We start from the raw sequence: 20,341 nt of genomic DNA, 5'->3' as shown, positions 1-20,341 counted from the left end.
TGAAGCCCATAGTGTTTTACGTAGGCACCTGTCGTGAGACTTAATCTTACGGTCCTCTTCAGACACGGATTGATTTTGTGACCACAATCAGAGTCCCGCTGAGACAAGCAACAATGGTACCAGTCTGTACCAAGTGCATGGCTTAAAGTTCATACTGGTGGATGCAAGAATTACCTAAATATCTACCGAACTATGGAGTACGGCACCCGTGTTTAAACGCAACACCACGTCGAGGCATGAAGGTCTCTTCTCGCTTGAGCATAACCACAACCACCATGAAACTCCCACTAGGGGGGCCAACCGCAAATAACGGAGCTGTCCTCACATACAACAGGAGTTCACCCGAAGTATGTGAGTCCAGGGGCTTTCCCGGTTTCCATGGTACCAGTATATGTGCATACTCGGGTCTGATCGCGCTGATTAGGCCTTTGGAGCATTCGCCTACTGAATCACGGCCGGCAAACCAAAGTGATTACAGCGTCTCCCGGTGCCACCACTATGGAGGTTCTCCTCGACCACTTGGTTTTGGTTTGGACGATAAGGTTGCCGCCCCATCTTTCTCGCCACTACCTCTGAGCACCGGGTGAGGAAGTAATCAATCTCACTATGCGTTCTGTTCAACCATGGGTCTAATTTGTCGATGAGCCGCGCACTCCACCTGCCCCTTGGCTCATTTTGCCAAGAAAGTTTACACTCGCTAAGGGTGCGTAGACGTTCTTCACAGGCAACCACCATTCTTAAGTTTTCGCGCCTACGACGGCAGATGGCTTTGCTGTCCTTGGCAAGGAGTTCAACGGGGATTACTCCCGCGATCACCATCACAGCCGGTTCGGAGAAGGTGCGATAAGCAGACGCCACTCGCAAAGCTCCCCGCCTCTGCACTTGAGCGAGGCGTTTACGATGCACCTCCTTGTCAAGGGCATCAGCCCATACCTCCTCTCCATAGAGAAAAACCGACTGCGTTGCTCCCATGAGGAGACGTCTCCTAGTTGATATAGGGCCCCCGACATTCGCCATTAGCCGACTCAAGGCCGCGACTTCAGCTGCAGCCCTGTCCGCTGCTGCTTTGATTTGATCGAAGAAGCTCATCTTCGAGTCGAGCATTAAACCAAGCTATTTAATCGCTGGTTTTGACTCTATAGTCAACTCGCCGATTGATATGAGAAGCAGGGTCGGGATTCTCCTTCTGGTCAGTATGACTACTTCGGTTTTTTCCAACGGAAGGTTGAAACCGTGAGCAGTCAGCCATCCGCTTACCCGTCGCATCAATTAAGTCTGCTTTGCGTCTGTTCAACAGTGCGTCCGGCAACAAGTGCCGCAACGTCGTCTGCATAACCGACCAGGCGCAACTCTTCGGGCATATCGAGTCTCAGCAGACTATCGCAGGAAGCCTTCCAGAGGTCCGGCCCTAGGATGGATCCCTGTGCTACTCCCGACGTGATTTTCATCTTCCTTTGGCCCTCTAGCGTCTCATAGAGCAGGAAGCGGTCTTTCAGATAATCCCTCAATACCTTGGCAAGTGAAAGGAGTTCTCTAGTTTGCCTAGCATATCTGGCCATCTTACGGCGTTGTGAGGAGCACTATCTGTCGAGATTGGCGGCTGTGTGCCCCGGCTCGATTAAACGCATCTACGACCTCCATAACAGCATCCACAGTAGATTTCCCTGTTCTAAACCCGAAGTGCCTTGCGGATAAGTCCCTGGCAGCACGGATCGCTTCAGCGAGTCTACCCCTGATGAGCTTCTCGAGCACTTTTCCGGCCATGTCGGTATGCAGACGGGAGCTCCGGGTCTCCTTTACCCTTACTGATCAACGCGAGTCTGGCCACTTTACAGCGACAAGGAAAAATGCCCTCCTTCAAGCAGGCGTTGAACATTTCAAGAAGCAATTCGGATCGTTGACGGAACACCAGTTTGTAAACTTCCACCGGGATGCTATCAGGACCTGTCGCCTTCCTGTTTTTCAGAGTGAGAACCGCTTCTTTGAGCTGTCTCATTGTGAAAAGGGGGCAATCCACGACGCTTTTCGCGCTATTTACATCAACCCGCGCAGCGTGTCTGGGGAACATTGCCCACACAATGCGGTCCATCTGGTCGGTGCTCAGTATGCAAGGCTTCTGCAGAATCCCCATTTTCCGAGTGAGCTTAGCATTTACAGAGGTGATACCTACCCGGGCATTGGTTACCTCTGGACATTCACGTTTTAGCGCCTCCTCTACTTCGACCTTTTCTGTGAGGCAGTCAAGATCCCGTATTTCTAGAGAGCACATGAGTTCTAGGCTGGAAACAAGAGCCTTCTCCCCCAATACCTCATGCAGAAAGCCGAACATCCGTAAACCCGAGTGTCGCGGTTGAGTGAGAAATCAATGGTCGGTTGCTATGAGGCGTAGCCTCCGGCCTTCTCCCAAATTAATGGAAATGCCCCGTTTTTTTTCTGAAATAGAAAGTGCGAGGGGAGGGGAGACATACAATCGTTTCGGAGACCACGTGCCTCCTTCCTCAGTGCTAGTACTTAATTAGTTAACCTATCTTAAGCTATCCCTATTTTTAGCTCTACTAATTACGTTACGTGATTTAGGGTTACATGCCTCCCTTCGTTGATGATGTATATGCTTTCTGCTGCATCTAAGAGATGGGGTTGGGCGCACCCGCTTTATAATATCCACATTGTCCATCGTTAGGGCATGTCCCTCTTCCACCATATGCCTTGCAACCATAGACTTGATGTTTCGAGGATCGTCGCTTTTTCGTTTGTTGTACTCTCTTAGGGGTTCCTCGAATCTAGTGGTCACTAGTCTTTTAGTCTGGGCAGTTGACCTTATAGATTCCACTGATCTCTCCTTTTTTCAATTTGTCTTTGGTTGAACCTAGCTTAGTCCTCAGTTGTCTGTTAGTGCTTGTGCTTACTGTTTCGATGTTGTGTTTTGAGAGCGTATTCCTTATTTTGTCCGTTAACGATGAAAATGTAATGCTCGCTCTGATAGGAGCATTATCCCTTTTTTGTTGTTTGTAGAGTGTTGTAAGTTGGTCCCTTATTATTGTATTTTGCTTTTTACGTAATATTCTGTCTATTTCCCCCCTACTATATCCATTTTTCACCGCTATGTCTTTTATGTAAGTTATTTCTTTTTTGAATCGCTCTTCTGTCAATGGTGGCACTAGCAACCGCTGTATCATACTGTAGTAAGCCGCCATTTTGTGCCCATATGTGTATTTCGATGTCCTTGGTATGGTTCGCTGTGTGTGAGTTTTCTTTCCGTATAGGGGAAGGAGGGGGGGGGGGCGAGTTATATGCATTTTGTCTTTTTACAAAAACGTAACGTGCAGTCGGTTAGGTACAATGCAAAGAAAATCAATGAAAAAAGGATGAAATTAAAGCCTTGCTGAGGACAAATTGTCAAACATTCAAGATATGTCAAAACAGTGACCTGAAAGATAAAACGTGAAAAACATCCATGGGGTAGTGTTCAATTGTCCGAAGCTAATGAAAACCTGTCCACAATTTTCGGACTGCAATATTATTGAGAATCTGCGGGATTATGTCGACGATAGGCTAGAAAATAAATTCCCCAAACTCTATATTTTCACTTCTTTTCGATGGCGCACGACTGATCAGGGATGCCCAATTATTCATAGAGCATTTGAGTCATTGATTTATTTTCGGATTGCAAACGTTGTGCGGAAATAAGCTTTGCTCTACTAAAAATACTTTCATCTTAAGTAAACAAAAAGGAAATGTTCATACGTACGTTCACACTACAATATGTAACGAGGCAGTTGAGTCATAAGACGATGTGTTAAACAAGAACGCGTACTAATTCCAAGTAGCGCGTATCGCCAAGTTTTCCCAACAGATGTGAGTTTTCTGTAGGTTGGCTTATCTTTTTCGGATATTTGGATATTTTGAAAACGTTTTGATACGCAACCTTAACCCGCCGCGGGCATGTATTTAACACTTCGCTAGACGTTATCTGACATGTTTTTAAGATAGTTGCAGTTTTTTTTTAAAGCTTGGCTCGCTATGAAATTTAGACTATGGAGCTTGACCTGATTCTGACTTTCAAATGTATCTCAAGATAGTTTGGAAAGTCAATCAATTTTAGGAAAAATATTAGGTTGCTGCAAATGAAACTGTCACCATTACCTTCTTTGGATGGAGGCTCGGTTTCGGCATATGCGTCGGTGGCTCATCAGCATCAAGTCATTGTGCTGATCGGCGACGATTGTTGTATAATATCCACTTTTCATCACATGTCACTCACTCAGTAGAAACCAGGACCGCTGTGCTTGCATGGTGGGGCTCTGATTGTGGTCCCAAAATCAATCCGTGTCCGAAGAGGACCGTGGGATTATGCCTACATGACAGGTACTCACGTTAAACCCCCAGGACTTTCATCACATGTCATTATTCTGTGCAAAAAGGGGTCGCTTCTGTTGCGGGTGAGTAAAGAACTGCAAATTTTCATTCGAAGCGCCATGTTTTGCTCCGTAATGGCATACGGGACCCATTTGTTGAGCTTTTTCACCTTTCCAAGTTGTTGCAAGTGCCGGGAAACTGACGAATAGTGTACGCCCAGTTTCTCTGCAATGTCTTTCACAGTGATCCTCCGATAGCAGAAGCAGTTTTCGTCGTGCGGTCACTAAAATCAAACAAAGCGCAGTGTTGAAGTGTACCAAATCTTTGTCGACTTCAAGCAGACATACAACAGGATAGATCTTGCAGTAATGCTGCAATTTGGTAAACCAGCTAAACTAGTACGACTGGCGAAGATGACAATGATCAACTCCATCTCACAAGTCAGGATCCAGAACGGGTTGATTGATCCTTTTGAAACATGTACTCGTTTGAATTAGGGTGACGGAATGAAGCCGATGTGCTTCAACCGAGCACTCGAATACGCTATCCAAGCAATGGCTACCAGCAACAGCGAGGCATTACTCATCCATTCGACGCCATTATTAGCGTACGCAGATAATATCAATATCATGTCTTGAAAACTGACCGACGTAGAAGAGCTTCTGCATACTCTTGGCACTGCCGTGAAAGAAATTGGGCTACACTTCGTATCCGGTACAACCATGAGTTCTGTGAACTCTACGATGAGCTAGAAGTCTCGAAATTCGTTAAACTACAACGACTTCAGTGGGTAGGACATGCTTAAGAGGTTATGAACGAGCAAGACTACGAGGAAGACCGAGAGCACTGTGGGAAAACAATATGGACGCCGAGCAACTACTGGGCTTCCAAGATTGGAGGACACAGTCACGTGACCGGGGTAATTGATGGGCAATAATACAGGCGGCCTGGGTCAGACGTCGAACTGTAGTGCCACGATGATGATGACCCTAATTAGTGTTTCTGTATCGAGGCTGTTTTGCCCACTTGTTTTGATTACCCGGCAATGGGGCGACTGTTTCAACTCCAAAAAATAGCGTATTCCATTTTTGTACGGTCGTCTTCAGTTTCAATTGAAATATTTCGCGTTTAAATTTTGTCCAACCGTGTAGGGTTGTCAGCCCTCCCCCCCCCCCAACCTGGAGGACCAGTTGATACAATTTGTCCCGTTTTTAGGCGCGGGAGACTTGCCTTCATCCTTCTTCGTCTGCAGCTTTTCGTTAAGAAGGAGCTCCCAGTGGTCACCACGTGGAGGTAGAGATACGGTTTGGTAATAGAGCTGTTGGTGTTGGTTCAGCAGGCATATCCCAGATTTTAGGCTCCATCGTGGGTACAAATCCACGTTTCGCCCTGGGACCTATACTACCCTTTGACCACCACAGTTGTAATGTTAGGAGTGATTATAGGAGATCAGGTCGATCATCCTGAGTGGCCGATAACGACCTAGAGGGCAGAGCTATCCCAAAAATCTAAACAAATTGGCTAAATTGACCGTGAAGGTCCGCCCACAAAGATTGAAGCTCCATCAAAGTGCTCGGTCGACACGTTCTTGCACGCCTCTGTGCTAGCCAGGCTCGGGAATATGGGGGGGCGTCCTTTGAGCGCTTTGATCCCTCACGCTTCATTACTCAAAACAACGTGTCTATTCCGATGCGCGGGTGCGCACCGGATTCTAAAATAGACGTTAATTAGGATTTCGCGACGGCCTATCGAATGATAAACAGAATGCGAACTAAATTGGAAAATAGAAAGGAAAAGAAAAACGGCTCGACCGCGCGCGTGGAGCCGTAAGTCTCCGGACCCGAGTGCCGCGATCAAGAAGGGGAAGATCCACTAGTCTAGTCGTTTGTTGTGTTTGTCTTGAGATTTAACGTCTCGTAGGGTGATTGCCTACCAGAAGCTTCTGGATCTACGGGCCTTTGCGGCTATAAGCTGAAAGGTATTGCCGTCCGAGCTTCTGAGGAGTGTCCTTCCCTACCTTTATGTGAAACGGCTATCTCTTTGTTCCAGAATTTGAAGAAAATTAAATATTCTTTCTTCTTCGTAGGAATGAAGTGACGGATGATCGTCGTGTCGTGTTGTGTCGACTATATGTTGTGCCGTTCCGTCCTCAATGATTCATCTTCACTTTGTTCTCTGACTCCAGACGAGGAAGATTGAATTCTCGCGATCCCTTTTTGCTTGTTCTTTTTATTTAATATTCTGCGACGGGGAGCAACTCGATTGTTGTCTCTTCATGAAAAAAACACTGTGTGTGGAAGTTTTCTTCACACAGATGGAATAAAAAAATTTTTATGAGGTTGGGATGGCTTGTTTCACAGCTCAGAACATATTGTATTGGAAAATAGAATTTCTGTTTTTAGTACTTTTTGTTTCTCATCGTTTAAACTTTCTCTGAATTTCCATAAATATTTCAAGACCAAACTAGACTACCTAGACCAAGACTAGATATTAAGTTTTGTTACAAATTAAATTTCTGAACGCAACAATAGTATTTGACATTAGATTTGACAACCAACTAATATGTCAATCCATCCTGTTGCATTTTAGCACACTAACCGCACTGATGACCAGAGAGAGACAGATCAAGCAAATAGTCGTATTGCTATGTCAGAATTGCGTTATTTAGTGAATGATAACGAAGTAGATAGGCTTAGAATGCAACGAGTTCGTGCACATCAAACACAACAACAGCAATCACGACATAATGAAATTGATCGAATCCGGAGACGGAATGCTTCACAATATGCTTTTTATTAAATACGGATTCGTCTTATTTGTTTTAAAATTATTTTATACAAAAGTTTAGATCTTTTATTTATTGATTGAGGCAGTACGAAGTCTGCCGGGTCAGCTAGTCACTTATAAATCTGTGGTTGGGTGCGCGGGTAGTAAACAACGTAGATTTTTTTGGGTAGTAACATATGAATGAATCTCAATGTTCCAACGACTTAATCAGAAACCTAACCTTTCAAGTCACTTTGATTATAAATGCATAAATCAGCGGAACTGATTTTTCCAAAGAAAGTAATTTTACACAACTCAATGTAGTATCGTCTTACATTACGCTATTCATCGTCTGCGCCTGCTCCGATGGTCGTCCGTCCGCCTGTAGGACTGGCGTCCACAATAAAATAATAGAAAATAGAAAAACATAAAATCTGAGAAAACAGTATGGACCAAGCATAGCGTTAACAACGAGAACGCTTGTTGGGATTTTCCTAAGATAGGACAGGAAAATGTCGACAAGTAACAAGAGGAGTGAGTTTATATTTTTAGTTTCAAATGAATACTTCCATGGGTGTATGCTATGTCTCTGGTCTGGATGGGATGAGGAGCAGGAGCAGATTCATATGGCTTTGATCTGCAAAGTCTATGCGCTATGCTTGCTCAGATATTACATTGTGCCATAAATTTTTGGAAAAATAGATATCAAGCATATGAATAGATTGGCAACTACACAAGGTCATTGACGAGTCAGATACAGCCACCCACTCGCCAGAATCGAGGTTGTTTGTGCCCACGGAGTACAGAAACAGATCGACCGTCACAATATCTTGCTTGATTGCGTGGAATTTAATTAATTTGATCTTTTGATTACTCAGTTCGACATTCTTTGGGTATCGAACCTACGTAAGTTCATATTTGCCGACCTAACCATTCCAGTTCGAAGACTTTGCCACGGATGCAAATTCATTTAGTATGGTTGCTTCGGCGTATGATTAATGAGGGTAAAATTTCATTTAAACCAGTCAAATTTAATTGATGAGTTTTCAATGTATCAATTCGCCTCCGAGGGCCCGTGGTCGCTCAGACATTTCTGCGGAAAATTTTGGAATACGGCCCTCGCGGATTGATATCTGGCGAAATTTAATTGGTTTGATGGCATCGAGGCAATGAGTGTCTTGCCTCAGCTGTGAATGAGTTCCTTAGTCAAAAATTGAAAAAATCAAAAATGACTGACGGTTTCGTCCAAGGCAGGGGCAACTCATCAGACGCTGCCTCACCTCTGCCCTGGAAGCAGCGTGACTGAAAGTGCCAACAGGTGGAAAGACGCTCCCTTTTATCATCGCAAAAACACGACAAGGTTGCGAGTTATATTGGACTTAAAACGCCAGTCGTTGTAGTCTAAGCTAGACTAAGGCTAAAGCTAGGTTGTTGTTTAGGATCTGCGGGATCCTAAGTCCCCATCGACATGATGGTGGACCGGACTAAATGAGGAGCAGTTTGGAGCATAGCACCCCAAGCATTAAACATTGAAAAAATCAAAAATGACTGACGGTTTCGTCCAGGGCAGAGGCAACTCATCAGACGCTGCCTCATCTCTGCCCTCCTTAGTCAAGCCAGGATAACAATGGCGAACGTAATGCGACCAGACTGCCTCCTAGTGTACCGTTGGGGCCTTGAATGAAGCGTTCCGGAGTTTGCATCATTTGAGCAGCAAGGAAATTGTACGACTGCTTTACGACATGGGTCATATAAGCGGTCGATATTGAACTTAGGGGAACTAAGCCGCGGAGGCAACAAGCATGTGAAGGTAAGCAATCATCAAGTGATGACCTCCTTTGCGGTCGATGCCAGTCCCCTTTTATTCAGAAGACAAGTCCTAAATCTACGGTCCCCGGTCAGGAACTCTGAAAGACATATATATTTTTAATTAAATTTCAGAGTGATGCAAGCCTTTGGTTTTTCGTGAGAGGAGTCCCAAATTACGGGCCGCGAATCTGCTCCCCTACACCCAAGGCTCCTGAACCAGCATTATTCCAACATTCTCCTTGGAACTTGCCCTTGCAATTACCTCAGATGCAGATTTTGCATGGTGGAGGTTTATCTGGGCTGTTTTAGTGCTGCCCATTGGCTCCGTTATTGCTTGGAACTATTCCCCACTGTCGGAGTATCACCCGCCTCCTCCGACATGACACTTTCTTGCACGTTGCTGTCCAACCTAAGCCTGGGAAGATCTAGGTCTAGGTCATCCAGTTTCTGCTCTTTACTGGGCAGCAGGTCTTCTTCCCTGTTTGATCCAGTCTTTTCTGTCTCAACGGCCTCCGAGGTTTCTTCAAGGAAGTTTTCCACCCAATGTCTACTTCGAAGTTTCTCTCCTCGGCTTTTCCCTGTGCACGTGCACAGCTATGTTACCAAATATATAGTTGATATGGCAATTCCGACGTTTGATTGCTTCCAGGGATCGGTCATATACCCCGACGGTGAGGAGGGTGAGTACCCTTGCCAATCCACCTTGCTTCTGAAGACTCTCCATAATTGCATATGGAGATTCTCATTCTTAGCGATTAGGAGTCCCATGAGATCTTCCGTCTCTATTGCTGCGGTTTTAGGAAGAAACACTGTCAACATGTGTGCTCCTGGTATATCATCTCCAGCACATGTCGTCAGTTTTGCTCCTTCCCAAGCTGGAAATTTACGAACTACGATTTCTTATCAAAAGTTTCCAGGACTTTCTCAATAATCTACGATGTGAGTGAAGGCCCTAGTCCCAATTGGATTACTTCACCAGCGATTATTATTATTATTTCCAAGAGCTCCTGGAAAACCTCCAGGCGATGCGCTTTTCGAACCTCTGTCATTAGTCGTGGAATGAACTTGGCTGCAACCCTTCTCATCTTCAATTTTTGGGTCAAAATCTCCTGACATGACCCAAATGAGATGTCGCGCTCCTTTGCCATTTCTGGAATCGTCGATTGGAACGCACAAGGGCATTCACTTGTGGCCACATGAAGGTCGTCAACAGAGGTTGAAGGCCTTCTTGAACCAGTCATTTCCCGTTGATGTTCTGCCTTTCGTTTAAACCACTCGTGACATCACCAAAGGCTTACTGCCGCATTTGAAAAGTTTCCGTGAACTATTTGCCCAATTTAACACAAACACGTTGGACTTCCTTCAAGTCTGTGACAAAAAACGCAGAACACGAAGAACATACTTCACTAAAACAGCTGGAATAATCGGTATGGTGAAGGTTACAGCAACAAAACAAAATGAAGATTACTCATGAAGGTTCCCGCTTAAAAATGAGCGCACCAGCTATTAACGCTGTGTGAAGGAGTGCAATTTGAAAAGTCCTGAAACTTTATGGACAGACCTCTTATAGTCCTAAGCCACTCTGCAGTGTCCTCCGTCGTGCAGTCCATCAGTATTTAACCTGGTCGAAAGCGGCGGACCTCGGCGAACGTAAGTCCATCCCTTGCACATCTGCCTAACGACAAGGTCTTCGATAGTTTCCTGCTCCTCACGAGTGAGTATTTGCTCGGGAAACGCGTTTAGCAGTATGGCCAATCGAATACCCTTGACCGCACTAGCATAGATAATGGTGGACTTCCTGATTCCTGCCGGCACCTGACCTACCCTGGTTTTCCCCCCTCTTGGGTTTTTTGGGAGCATGTGGGCTAATTCCCGCTTAGCTCCGGTAAAGATGACTTAGGTCTGTCCTAAGCCTTCCTAAGGTCCTGTTTTGGTTTCAGGCCTTCCTTCAGATAACAAAGGTACCATTTACCACCTATGCCACTGAGACCCGCCTCCTTCCTGACGTCTGATATCTTGATCTCAGACGTACTCTTGCTTGTCCCTGCTTTTTGACCAGTGGTCTTTTTGGTTGTTGTCCTCGCAGTATGTCAATGTTGACCTTGGACCGTATAGTGGCAGCTGTTTTTTCAGATTTTGAGTAGGTTCTGAGAATGGGTCCGAGAAAGGGTGACTACTTTGCAACTCCTGTCCCCCCCCCCCCATTTTGCATTAACTGTCAGAAATGCACTGAAAGTACCAATGGAGGCCTTTCTTTTGATACTTGGCATTCAGATTACCAATCATAAACGGAATGTCACTTATAGAAAGCACTGGACTCAGTTCCTGATAGAAATTATCGTTCTCCTTTGTATCAAAAGCGTCCGTTGGTGGATAGCATTGTACTTTCGAGAGGTCCGTCATTGTCGACCCGAATTTCGCAGTCAATATAAACCGCCCCTGCTATGAAGGGGCACCATTTGGTTGCGTTGATATTAATTTAACAAAGGATCCACGTGTCCTGTCTACAGGATTTCTGGAGTAGTATAAGGCAGGGCAGCAAGAGGGAGGAAAGTGGTCTTCAAAGTTCACCATATAGTCTCGCTAGAACCCAGAATTCCAAGCTTGTCGCGCTGATAATTTTTCTTAAGTGGGGACAAGTGACCATTCTGGGGAACCGACTTTGTCCCGTCAGTACCCATATTAAAATTTACAGTGACAATGACAGCGGCATGGGGAGACACAGAGTCATTCGCGGGAAAGCTGAAGGCATGGGAAATTTCCTTAGACTGTCTCTGTCAAAATTTGCCTTTAATTTATTTATTTATTTAATTAATTAAATTAATTTATTATTTAATTAATTAAATTAATTCCAATAAATTATTGTCCTCAGGAGGAGGAGGAGAAAGCAAACAACTTATCCTACGTTTAAAACTACTTAAAGTAGGGAAGTTAAAAGGACCAAGCTGTCATTATAATTTCGGCAAAGCCTGGGAATCGGGGAATGAAAATAGACTTCGAGCTCCGCGAACGGCACGTTGAAAATATCTGCGTTACGGCAGGTGATCTCGTCAGCGGCGGAGCAGTTCATCAGGCCCGAGGAAAGTTTAAAGAATGTTCATAGATCCAGATAGGATCTACGCTGTTGTAGGAAGGGAAGGTTTAGAAAGCGGAGGCGGGAGGGGTAATCCACACGAGGGAAGCTTTTCTTAAAGAAGAGAGAACGGGTGAATTTACGTTGCACATTTTCAAGGGCAAGACAGGGTGACCAGATCACGGAGCAATACTCGAGGGTATTCCTTACGAGAGAATTGAAGAGAGCTAAGGAGGGTTGGATGGAGTCAAAATCAGAGGAGGAGCGAAGAATATAGCCTGACAATTTTGCTGCTCGATTGATGACCTCGAGGCAATGGATGTCAAAGCGGAGCTTATTGTCGAAAGTGACTCCAAGGTCTTGAGTGGAATTTAAGCAGGATAAGGAATGGTGAGGATTTTAGGGAGTAGCACATAGAGGGACACTTTCTGACGTTTAGCGCTAAACCATTAGTCGAACACCAACGAACCAGAGTGTCCAGGTTATTCTGAAGGGAAACACAGTCCATAGGCGATGATATAGCGGAAAACAGCTTAAGGTCGTCTGCATAGAGCAAACAGGGACAAGTAAGGAGGGGAGGAAGGTCGTTAATAAAAAATAAAAATAGCGAAGAACCCAGAATGGACCCCTGTGGGACGCCAGAAGAGGGGGAGAAGGAGCGGGAAGTACAGCCGTCAAAAGAGACGCGGCAGGATCGGTTGGAAAGGTAAGAGGCAAACCATAAAACAAGTGGTATGGGAACGTTTAGGGACGAGAGTTTGGATAGAAGTATCCTGTGATTTACAGTGTCGAAGGCTTTCACAAAGTCAGTGTAAATGGTATGCACTTCTTGTCGTGAATTTAGACATTTGGCGACACAAAGTTGGTAAAGTCAAGCAGGTTGGAGGCAGTGGACCTACGTTTAACGAAGCCGTGTTTATCTTTCACTATCTGATGGCCAAAAGGGGGGGACAACCAGTCGCTGACATATCTTTCCAGGATTTTGGAAGAGGAGGAGAGTAGGGAAATGGGACGGTAATTCTCGGCAAGCGAACGATCGCCACTTTTGTGAATGCTGATATGATTCTGTCAAGCTGGGAAAATGATTCTATTCAAGGCTTTTGTTGAAAATAAGAGATAGGGGAAGGGAGATGGACTTACCAGTTTTGAGCAAAAAGAGGTTTGGAAGACCATCGTAGCCAGGTCCGACCTTGGCATTAAGTTCGCCAATAAGGTATTCGACAAGGATAGGAGTAAGAAGGGGAATGGTAGGCGATGCGGGGCAGGCTACATCTACTATCGGGAGGGATTCGGAGGAAGGGGGAGGAACATAGACTGACGAAAAGTAGCGGCAGAGTAAATCACAAGATCGTTGGGGGGGAGTTAGCTGAGAAGCCTGAGAATTTAATGGACGGAGGGGATAACTGGGCAGGGCAGCGGGAGTTGCGAATGTGGGACCAGAAAGGTATCAGATTTCCGCGATTTAAAGAGTCTTCCACGCTGGACAAATATTCGTGGCTGGACTTACGTATTAAAGATTTGACCGAAGAACGGAGGGATTTGGAAAAAACTAAGTCAGCAATGTTTCTAGAAGACACGAACTTCTTTCTCGCAGTCTGTTTTTGACGTAGTTTTTTGTGAATTTCAGTGGTGAACCAGACGGGGTAAGAGCGTAAGCGCTTAGGAGAGGCGGGAACGTAACACGGAAAAAGATCAGATAAAATGGTATAGAAAGTGTTGAGTGCTTGGTCACATGTAAATGGAGAGAGCACGGGGACCCAGTTGATTGACGCCAGGGCTGAGTTTAGACCTTCAAAGTTCACCTTACGAAAGTTGAACTTGGTAGGCTTGCGAGCGACAGGAGAGTGGAGTCGGGATATCTGAACATCGAACTCGAGAGCAGGATGATGGGCGTCAGGGGCAACGTAAGACGGAGCATGAAGGGATTGGGAAAGATAACGTACAGGAAGGTTAGAGAGGACAAGGTCAAGAGTGCGATCTAAGTGGTTTCTAAAAAGGTTAAATTGGAGGGCCCCACAGGTGTACATGAAAGTGGATAGAGGAAGGAAAGGGTGGGTCGAGTTATTAGGGAGGGAGGGAAGGCCAGGAGAGCATAGGAAGATTAAAGTCACCACAGAGGATGAAAGGAAGTGAGGGAAACAAAACGGTTAGGGCCTCTGATAATCTGCCGAAGAAATCCTCGTACAGAGAAGGCGGACTTAGGCAGGGAAAATATACACACGATATGATAAAGGGAGATACGTTTGGCAGAAGGACACGTATAGTAACAGAATCGTAGGAGGAGGAAGAGGAGGAAAAGAGGATTTCGGCACGGAGAGGGGACTTAACAGCTATTAGGGCACCTGCGCCAGTTGTCTTGCCAAGCGCAATGCAGTCTCTGTCACAACGAAAGACAGAGTAATCTTCGAGGAGCTCAGAATCTAAAATTCTGTCATCCAGCCAGGTTTCAGAAATGCAGATGACATGATGTTGGAATGTTAAGGCAGACAGTTTGAAATCCGACAGCTTGGTCCTTAGACCCCCTTACATTTTGATAAAATGGCGTATAGTTATTGGTATCATTCAAGTTCGGCGAGGCAGGTGGGCGGGTCGGAAATTTTCACGAATCTTAGACCTCTGATAAGGCTTAACGAAGACCCCCTGTGGCCAAAAGGAGGATTGGACGACAGCATCGAAGTCATGGGGATATGTCACTTTGAAGGAAGCTATCACTCGGTCAGGAGAGCCATCCTTCGTCAGCTTCACACAGGAAAGAGGTGACAAAGTTGAGTTGCTTTTGCTTCTGATATAGGCCAGAATTTCGTCGGGCGTAGTGGAGTACGCTAGCCTTGACACGAACAGCTGTTTCGGTGGCGAGGCGACGTTCAATTGGGGGCCGCTCGGACGACATGAGGTCGGAAGGGCCTGCGGTTCAGCGGTGGCGGGCGTCGATGATACACAGGAGGAAGCGTGCGGTGGTGCTAATGTAGCGACTGTAGTATAGACGTCAGAACTTCGTAGCGCATCCGATGTTGCGTAGGGAACTTGTCCCTCGGATGGAGGATTTTTCAGTAGGCTAGCGGACGTCATCGGGTTGATACCATCTTTTATGGACACACTGGAATAGAGCGAGGCAGATAGAGGCAGAGAATTAAGAATTAGTCGACCGGGGCGACTTAGGTATGGCGCCAGTTTTGTTGGCTGCAGTCGCCGGCGAGGTATAAGCAGAGCCAGTCAGCGGCATCTCAGGAGCTGAGACTACTCTGGTGCTCGAAAAAGCAGCAGCTTGCGGGGGCAGAATTGTCGGCGATTTTGAAACTGCAAGTTGAATCGACCCTAAAGTCGCCGTGTGTTGATGCAGCAGCTGAATTCCTTTCCAACCGATCCTGCCGCGTCTCTTTTGACGGCTGCACTTCCCGCTCCTTCTCTGGCGTCTCACAAGGGTCTATTCTGGGTCCTTTGTTATTTTTTATTAACGACCTTCCCCTCCTTCTTACTTGTCCCTGTTTACTCTATGCAGATGACCTTAAGCTGTTTTCTAGTATATAGTCGCCTATGGACTGTGTATCCCTTCAATCTAACCTAGACACTCTGGTTCGTTGGTGTTAGACTAATTCTTTAGCGTTAAACGTCAGAAAGTGTCACTCTATGTGCTCCTCCCTAAAATCCTCACCCACTTCTCCCGCTTTTGGCACCACACCATCGAGTTTCTTGTAAATCACAAATATCAAGGCGTTTTTTCCAAAGGCTCTTGCGAGTTACTTCGCCTTTTCTCTGAGGGTGCCAACATTTAGCGTGCAGACATGCTCGGACTGATTTACTTACGTCCTGTTGTTTTGTTGTTGAATGCACGGGCGGCCTTCCGGATTCACAATAGAGTCTAGTTCTCCACGGTAGTTACAGAAAACCAACACTTAATATTAAGCTCAGGACTGAATATTTCGGTACAGGACTATGATAGTCTTGGACGGATGCTTTTGTTTAAGTTTCGAAGCTTATTTCAATTTGAAAGCAGCTGATATTAATTTAGGTTTTTTTTCATAGGTATCACGACTTGTGATTCTCCATGAAGAAGCTGAAGATGGAAATGCAATGCCAGATCTTAGCCGTCCGGTACAAGCTGTTTCCTTGGCCGTTACAAATTTGGTTAAGGTCGGTAAAGAAACAATCAACAGTTCGGACGATAAAATTCTCAAACAAGATATGCCTGCCGCCCTGATACGCGTTGAAGAGGCATCACAATTACTTGAGGAAGCATCCGGTATGCTAGGTGCGGACCCCTACTCTAGTTCGGCTCGTAAAAAGCTCATTGAAGGTAGTCGTGGTATACTGCAAGGTACATCTTCCCTGTTGCTATGTTTCGATGAATCCGAAGTACGTAAAATAATCCAGGAGTGTAAGCGAGTCCTAGACTATTTAGCGATAGCTGAAGTCATCGATACAATGGAGGATTTGATACAGTTCCTCAAGGACTTGAGTCCGTGCCTGAGCAAAGTCTCACGAGAGGTCGGCGCTCGTGAGAAGGAGCTTACGCATCAAGTCCACAGCGAAATACTAGTCAGATGTCTAGAGCAAGTAAAGATCCTGGCTCCGATTCTAATCTGCAGCATGAAGGTCTACATCCATATCGTCGAGCAGAAAGGCAAAGGTGCCGAGGAAGCAGCCGAAAATCGAAATTATCTGGCATCACGTATGAGCGACGAAATTCAAGAAATCATACGAGTCCTGCAACTTACCACCTACGACGAAGACACCAGCGAACTAGACAACCTGACGGTTCTGAAAAAGATCCAGAATGCCATTCGCAACAAGATGGAATCAGCTTATGATTGGTTGGCGAATCCATACGCACTGCGCGGTGGTGTTGGCGAGAAAGCCCTTCGGCAAATAGTTGACAACACATATAAGGTTGCAGACCGCTGTCTACCGCAGGACTCAAATGCTATCCGCAAAATGGCAGATGACATCACCACTATGACCAATGCCTTGTGTGAATTACGTCAAGATGGCAAGGGTAGTACACCTCAAGCGGATGGCTTGGCTCGCGAGCTTCGTGAGAAATTGGGTAACTTAGAGCAAGCTGTGCAAAGCGCTGTCAAAGGAGTTGATAAGGCTGGACTCCAACAGACCGCACACACTGTACAGGGACGACTCGAGCAAGCGTGTCGTTGGCTGCAGAATCCAGGACTTGATGACAAAGGCTTGGGACAGCGGGCAATTGCCCTTATTGTAAACGAGGGCAAGAAGGTTGCTGATGGATGTGCTGGCCATGAGAAAAGCGAAATCCTTCAACTTTGCGATGAGGTTGAAGCTCTTTCTAACCAGTACTCAAAATTGTGCAATGCAGGTCTGGGTGCCTCTCCCGAGGGACAGGAGATCGCGCGGCAACTCAATCAGAAACTGCATGAGCTCAAACAGCGTATACAGAACGCGTTAGTCAATCGAGTGGTTGAAGACTTCATGGATGTATCCACACCATTGAAGCAGTTCACGGAAGCAGTCAATGTTCCTGAAGGAACGCCTGGACGCGAGCAAAACTTCAACCAAAAATCGAACAACTTACAAGCATTCAGCAACCGTGCGTCGAAAACGAGCCGAATGGTCGCAGCAGGCGGTTCCGGTGGCAATAAAAAGATCGCTGAAGTGCTTCTTTCATCGGCGGCACAAATTGATAGTCTCACTCCTCAGCTCATTTCTGCGGGTAAGATCCGTTTGAATTATCCAACAAGTAAAGCGGCAGAGGAGCATTTGAATAACCTCAAGCAACAGTATGCCGACACTATCCTACGCATGCGAACGTTGTGCGATCAGGCTACTGATCCTTCCGATTTTATAAAGACATCGGAAGGCCAAATGCAGAAATATGCCTTCCTTTGTGAGGATGCTATCACAAACAAGCAGCCCCAGAAGATGGTCAATAATACATCTAATATTGCGCGACTCGTTAATCGTATTTTGCTGGTGGCTAAACAGGAGGCTGACAATTCAGAGGATCCTGAATTCACGGCTAAACTAAACGCAGCGGCTAATCGGTTGGAGAAAGCATTGCCGGCAATGGTGCAGGATGCAAAGATAGTGGCAACAAATATTGGTGATCCAGCGGCCGCTTCGGCATGGAGGGAATCAAATAAGAATGTAAGTTTGGTTTTAATCCATTGATTTTCACACTAAAATATTCTTTCTGTTTTCTTATAGCTCCTTGGTGCTGTTCGAGACGTCCGTGGTGCTATTGTGCAAACTCCAGTGATACCATCACCACCGGATATGTCGGCGTTGCAGTTAAAGGATGGTAAGTGTTTCCAGTGACAGAAATCAGAAAGCGAAACTTTTAAAATGTGCTGATCCGTTTCTTCCTGTAGAGCGTGCCCCGCCACGTCCACCACTACCACGAGAAGGGGTTCCACCGGTCAGACCACCCCCCCCAGAAACCGATGACGAGGATGAAGTATTCCGAGCTATGCCGCATGCAAATCAATCGATTTTGGTGAGTACATTGCGCCGTATTTCGATTTTTTGTTAACTGATTTTTCTTTCATCACTTTCAGACTGCCGCCCGTGGGCTTCATCAAGAAGTGCGGCAATGGTCGTCAAAAGACAATGAAATCATCGCTGCCGCTAAACGTATGGCTATCCTTATGGCACGGCTATCTGAGCTTGTTCGTGCTGACTCCAAGGGTAGCAAGCGAGAATTGATCGCAACTGCCAAGCAAATTGCCGAAGCATCAGAAGATGTTACACGTTTAGCAAAGGAATTAGCTAGACAGTGTACAGATCGTAGAATTCGAACAAATTTACTTCAAGTGTGCGAACGTATTCCAACCATTGGTACACAATTGAAAATTTTATCAACGGTTAAGGCGACCATGTTGGGAGCACAGGGATCAGATGAGGATCGCGAAGCAACCGAGATGCTTGTTGGAAATGCTCAAAATTTGATGCAAAGTGTAAGTATCATTTGTTTAAGAGGAATCTCATATTAATATAATAATAATAATCGTTGGCGCAACAATCCATATTGGATCAGGGCCTTGAAGTGTGTTAGAGCACTTCATTCAAGACCGTAACGGTACACTACACATCTCATATTGCTCGGACTAATATTCCCACTGTTTTCGCAGGTCAAAGAAACCGTTCGTGCTGCTGAAGGAGCGAGTATTAAAATCCGCTCGGATCAAACCAACCACCGACTTCGATGGGTTCGACGACAACCGTGGTACCAATATTAAGGAGAAATATACTTTGATATCGATTTGATAAAGTTTCCAACGACTGTACTAATTATTATTATCTTTTATCCTTCTCTGTGGGGGAAGGGTAAATGCAAAGAGTTGTCTCACGTGTGTTCGTTCGTTTCTTCGTTTGCCTTTACCATAATCTAGATAATATTTTTCTATAATTGATTGCGAACTGTTTCGATTTAGGATAAAAATAATTCTCTTTGTGAGCAGGATACAGGATAATTTGTTGAAACGTTTTGCTATGTCTTTCTTTTTTGATTCTGGGAAAGTTAGATTGTAGCTTTCTGCATCAGAGAGATACATTTGCCCCACAGATTACGAATACGTTTGGCCTTTGATTCCAATGCACCGTACTATTTCGCATTTACCAACAGTTCAAAGAGCTGGAACGGAATCAGTCCTAAACATCTATAAAAAGCCATCTAAAGACTACAAATCGAAATCGGTAACTATTCAAAATGCCTACAATAACACAATTGCTTTTAGGAAAAGTACAAATCGGAACCTCAGCCTGCTCTATCGAAAAGTAACAGATACCTGGTATATTGTTGACTCTTTCTGAATTTTATATCATTCGTTTCGCGGAATCTTGTGAATTCTGTATTACGGAATTCAACTAAAATCAAGTTTACCCTTTTATTACTAGTTGTTGCTGCTAATAAAAATTTGTTTTTCTATTGCCTTTTCTAACAAAAGCCAACCTTAGAATAAATATATTTGAATAATTATATTTGAAAGAAAAAAAGTATTAAATAAAGAAAAATTAATTAGAAAAAAAAATCTAAAAAAATAATTATCATGTGTGTGTCTACGTGCTCAGTATATTTCGTGGCGAAATGCATCCAAATTAAACTAGAAAATTGTTATCTTATTCCTTTTTAGTCCTACTTTTCTCGCTGCTACATTTTTTTATATATTTGCTTTTTTTTTCTGCTAATTCTTGAATAAAGGGACGAATTTCCTTTTCATTCTATGTTAACGTTAACTACAATTAATTTACTGGTATAATCAAGAGCGAATTTAGTTTTAAAAAAGAAAATTTGATAATTACAGCTACTTTCAGAATAAGCTTAAAAAAATTGTTAACTGGTAAAAAATAACGATGAAAGTCATTAACGAA

The 20,341-nt window shown here is 44.9% G+C and overlaps 1 protein-coding gene across 4 annotated transcripts in view; it reads left to right on the top strand.

The window, feature by feature from the left end:
* LOC119661022 (vinculin) overlaps positions 1-20,341 on the top strand; it is a 31,299-nt gene extending 10,958 nt beyond the window's left edge. For all 4 annotated transcript variants that reach the window (XM_038070173.1, XM_038070172.1, XM_038070171.1 and 1 more), the window contains 5 exons: positions 16,028-18,118; positions 18,179-18,272; positions 18,343-18,467; positions 18,529-18,927; positions 19,102-20,341. In XM_038070173.1, the coding sequence (XP_037926101.1) occupies positions 16,028-18,118; positions 18,179-18,272; positions 18,343-18,467; positions 18,529-18,927; positions 19,102-19,209 (2,817 nt within the window). In that variant the 3' untranslated portion in view covers positions 19,210-20,341. The remainder of the gene's footprint in view (positions 1-16,027; positions 18,119-18,178; positions 18,273-18,342; positions 18,468-18,528; positions 18,928-19,101) is intronic.

This window comes from Hermetia illucens, chromosome 7 (assembly GCF_905115235.1).
Source record: "Hermetia illucens chromosome 7, iHerIll2.2.curated.20191125, whole genome shotgun sequence".
NCBI classification, from domain to species: domain Eukaryota; kingdom Metazoa; phylum Arthropoda; class Insecta; order Diptera; family Stratiomyidae; genus Hermetia; species Hermetia illucens.
This window is presented reverse-complemented; position numbering and strand designations above follow the sequence as displayed.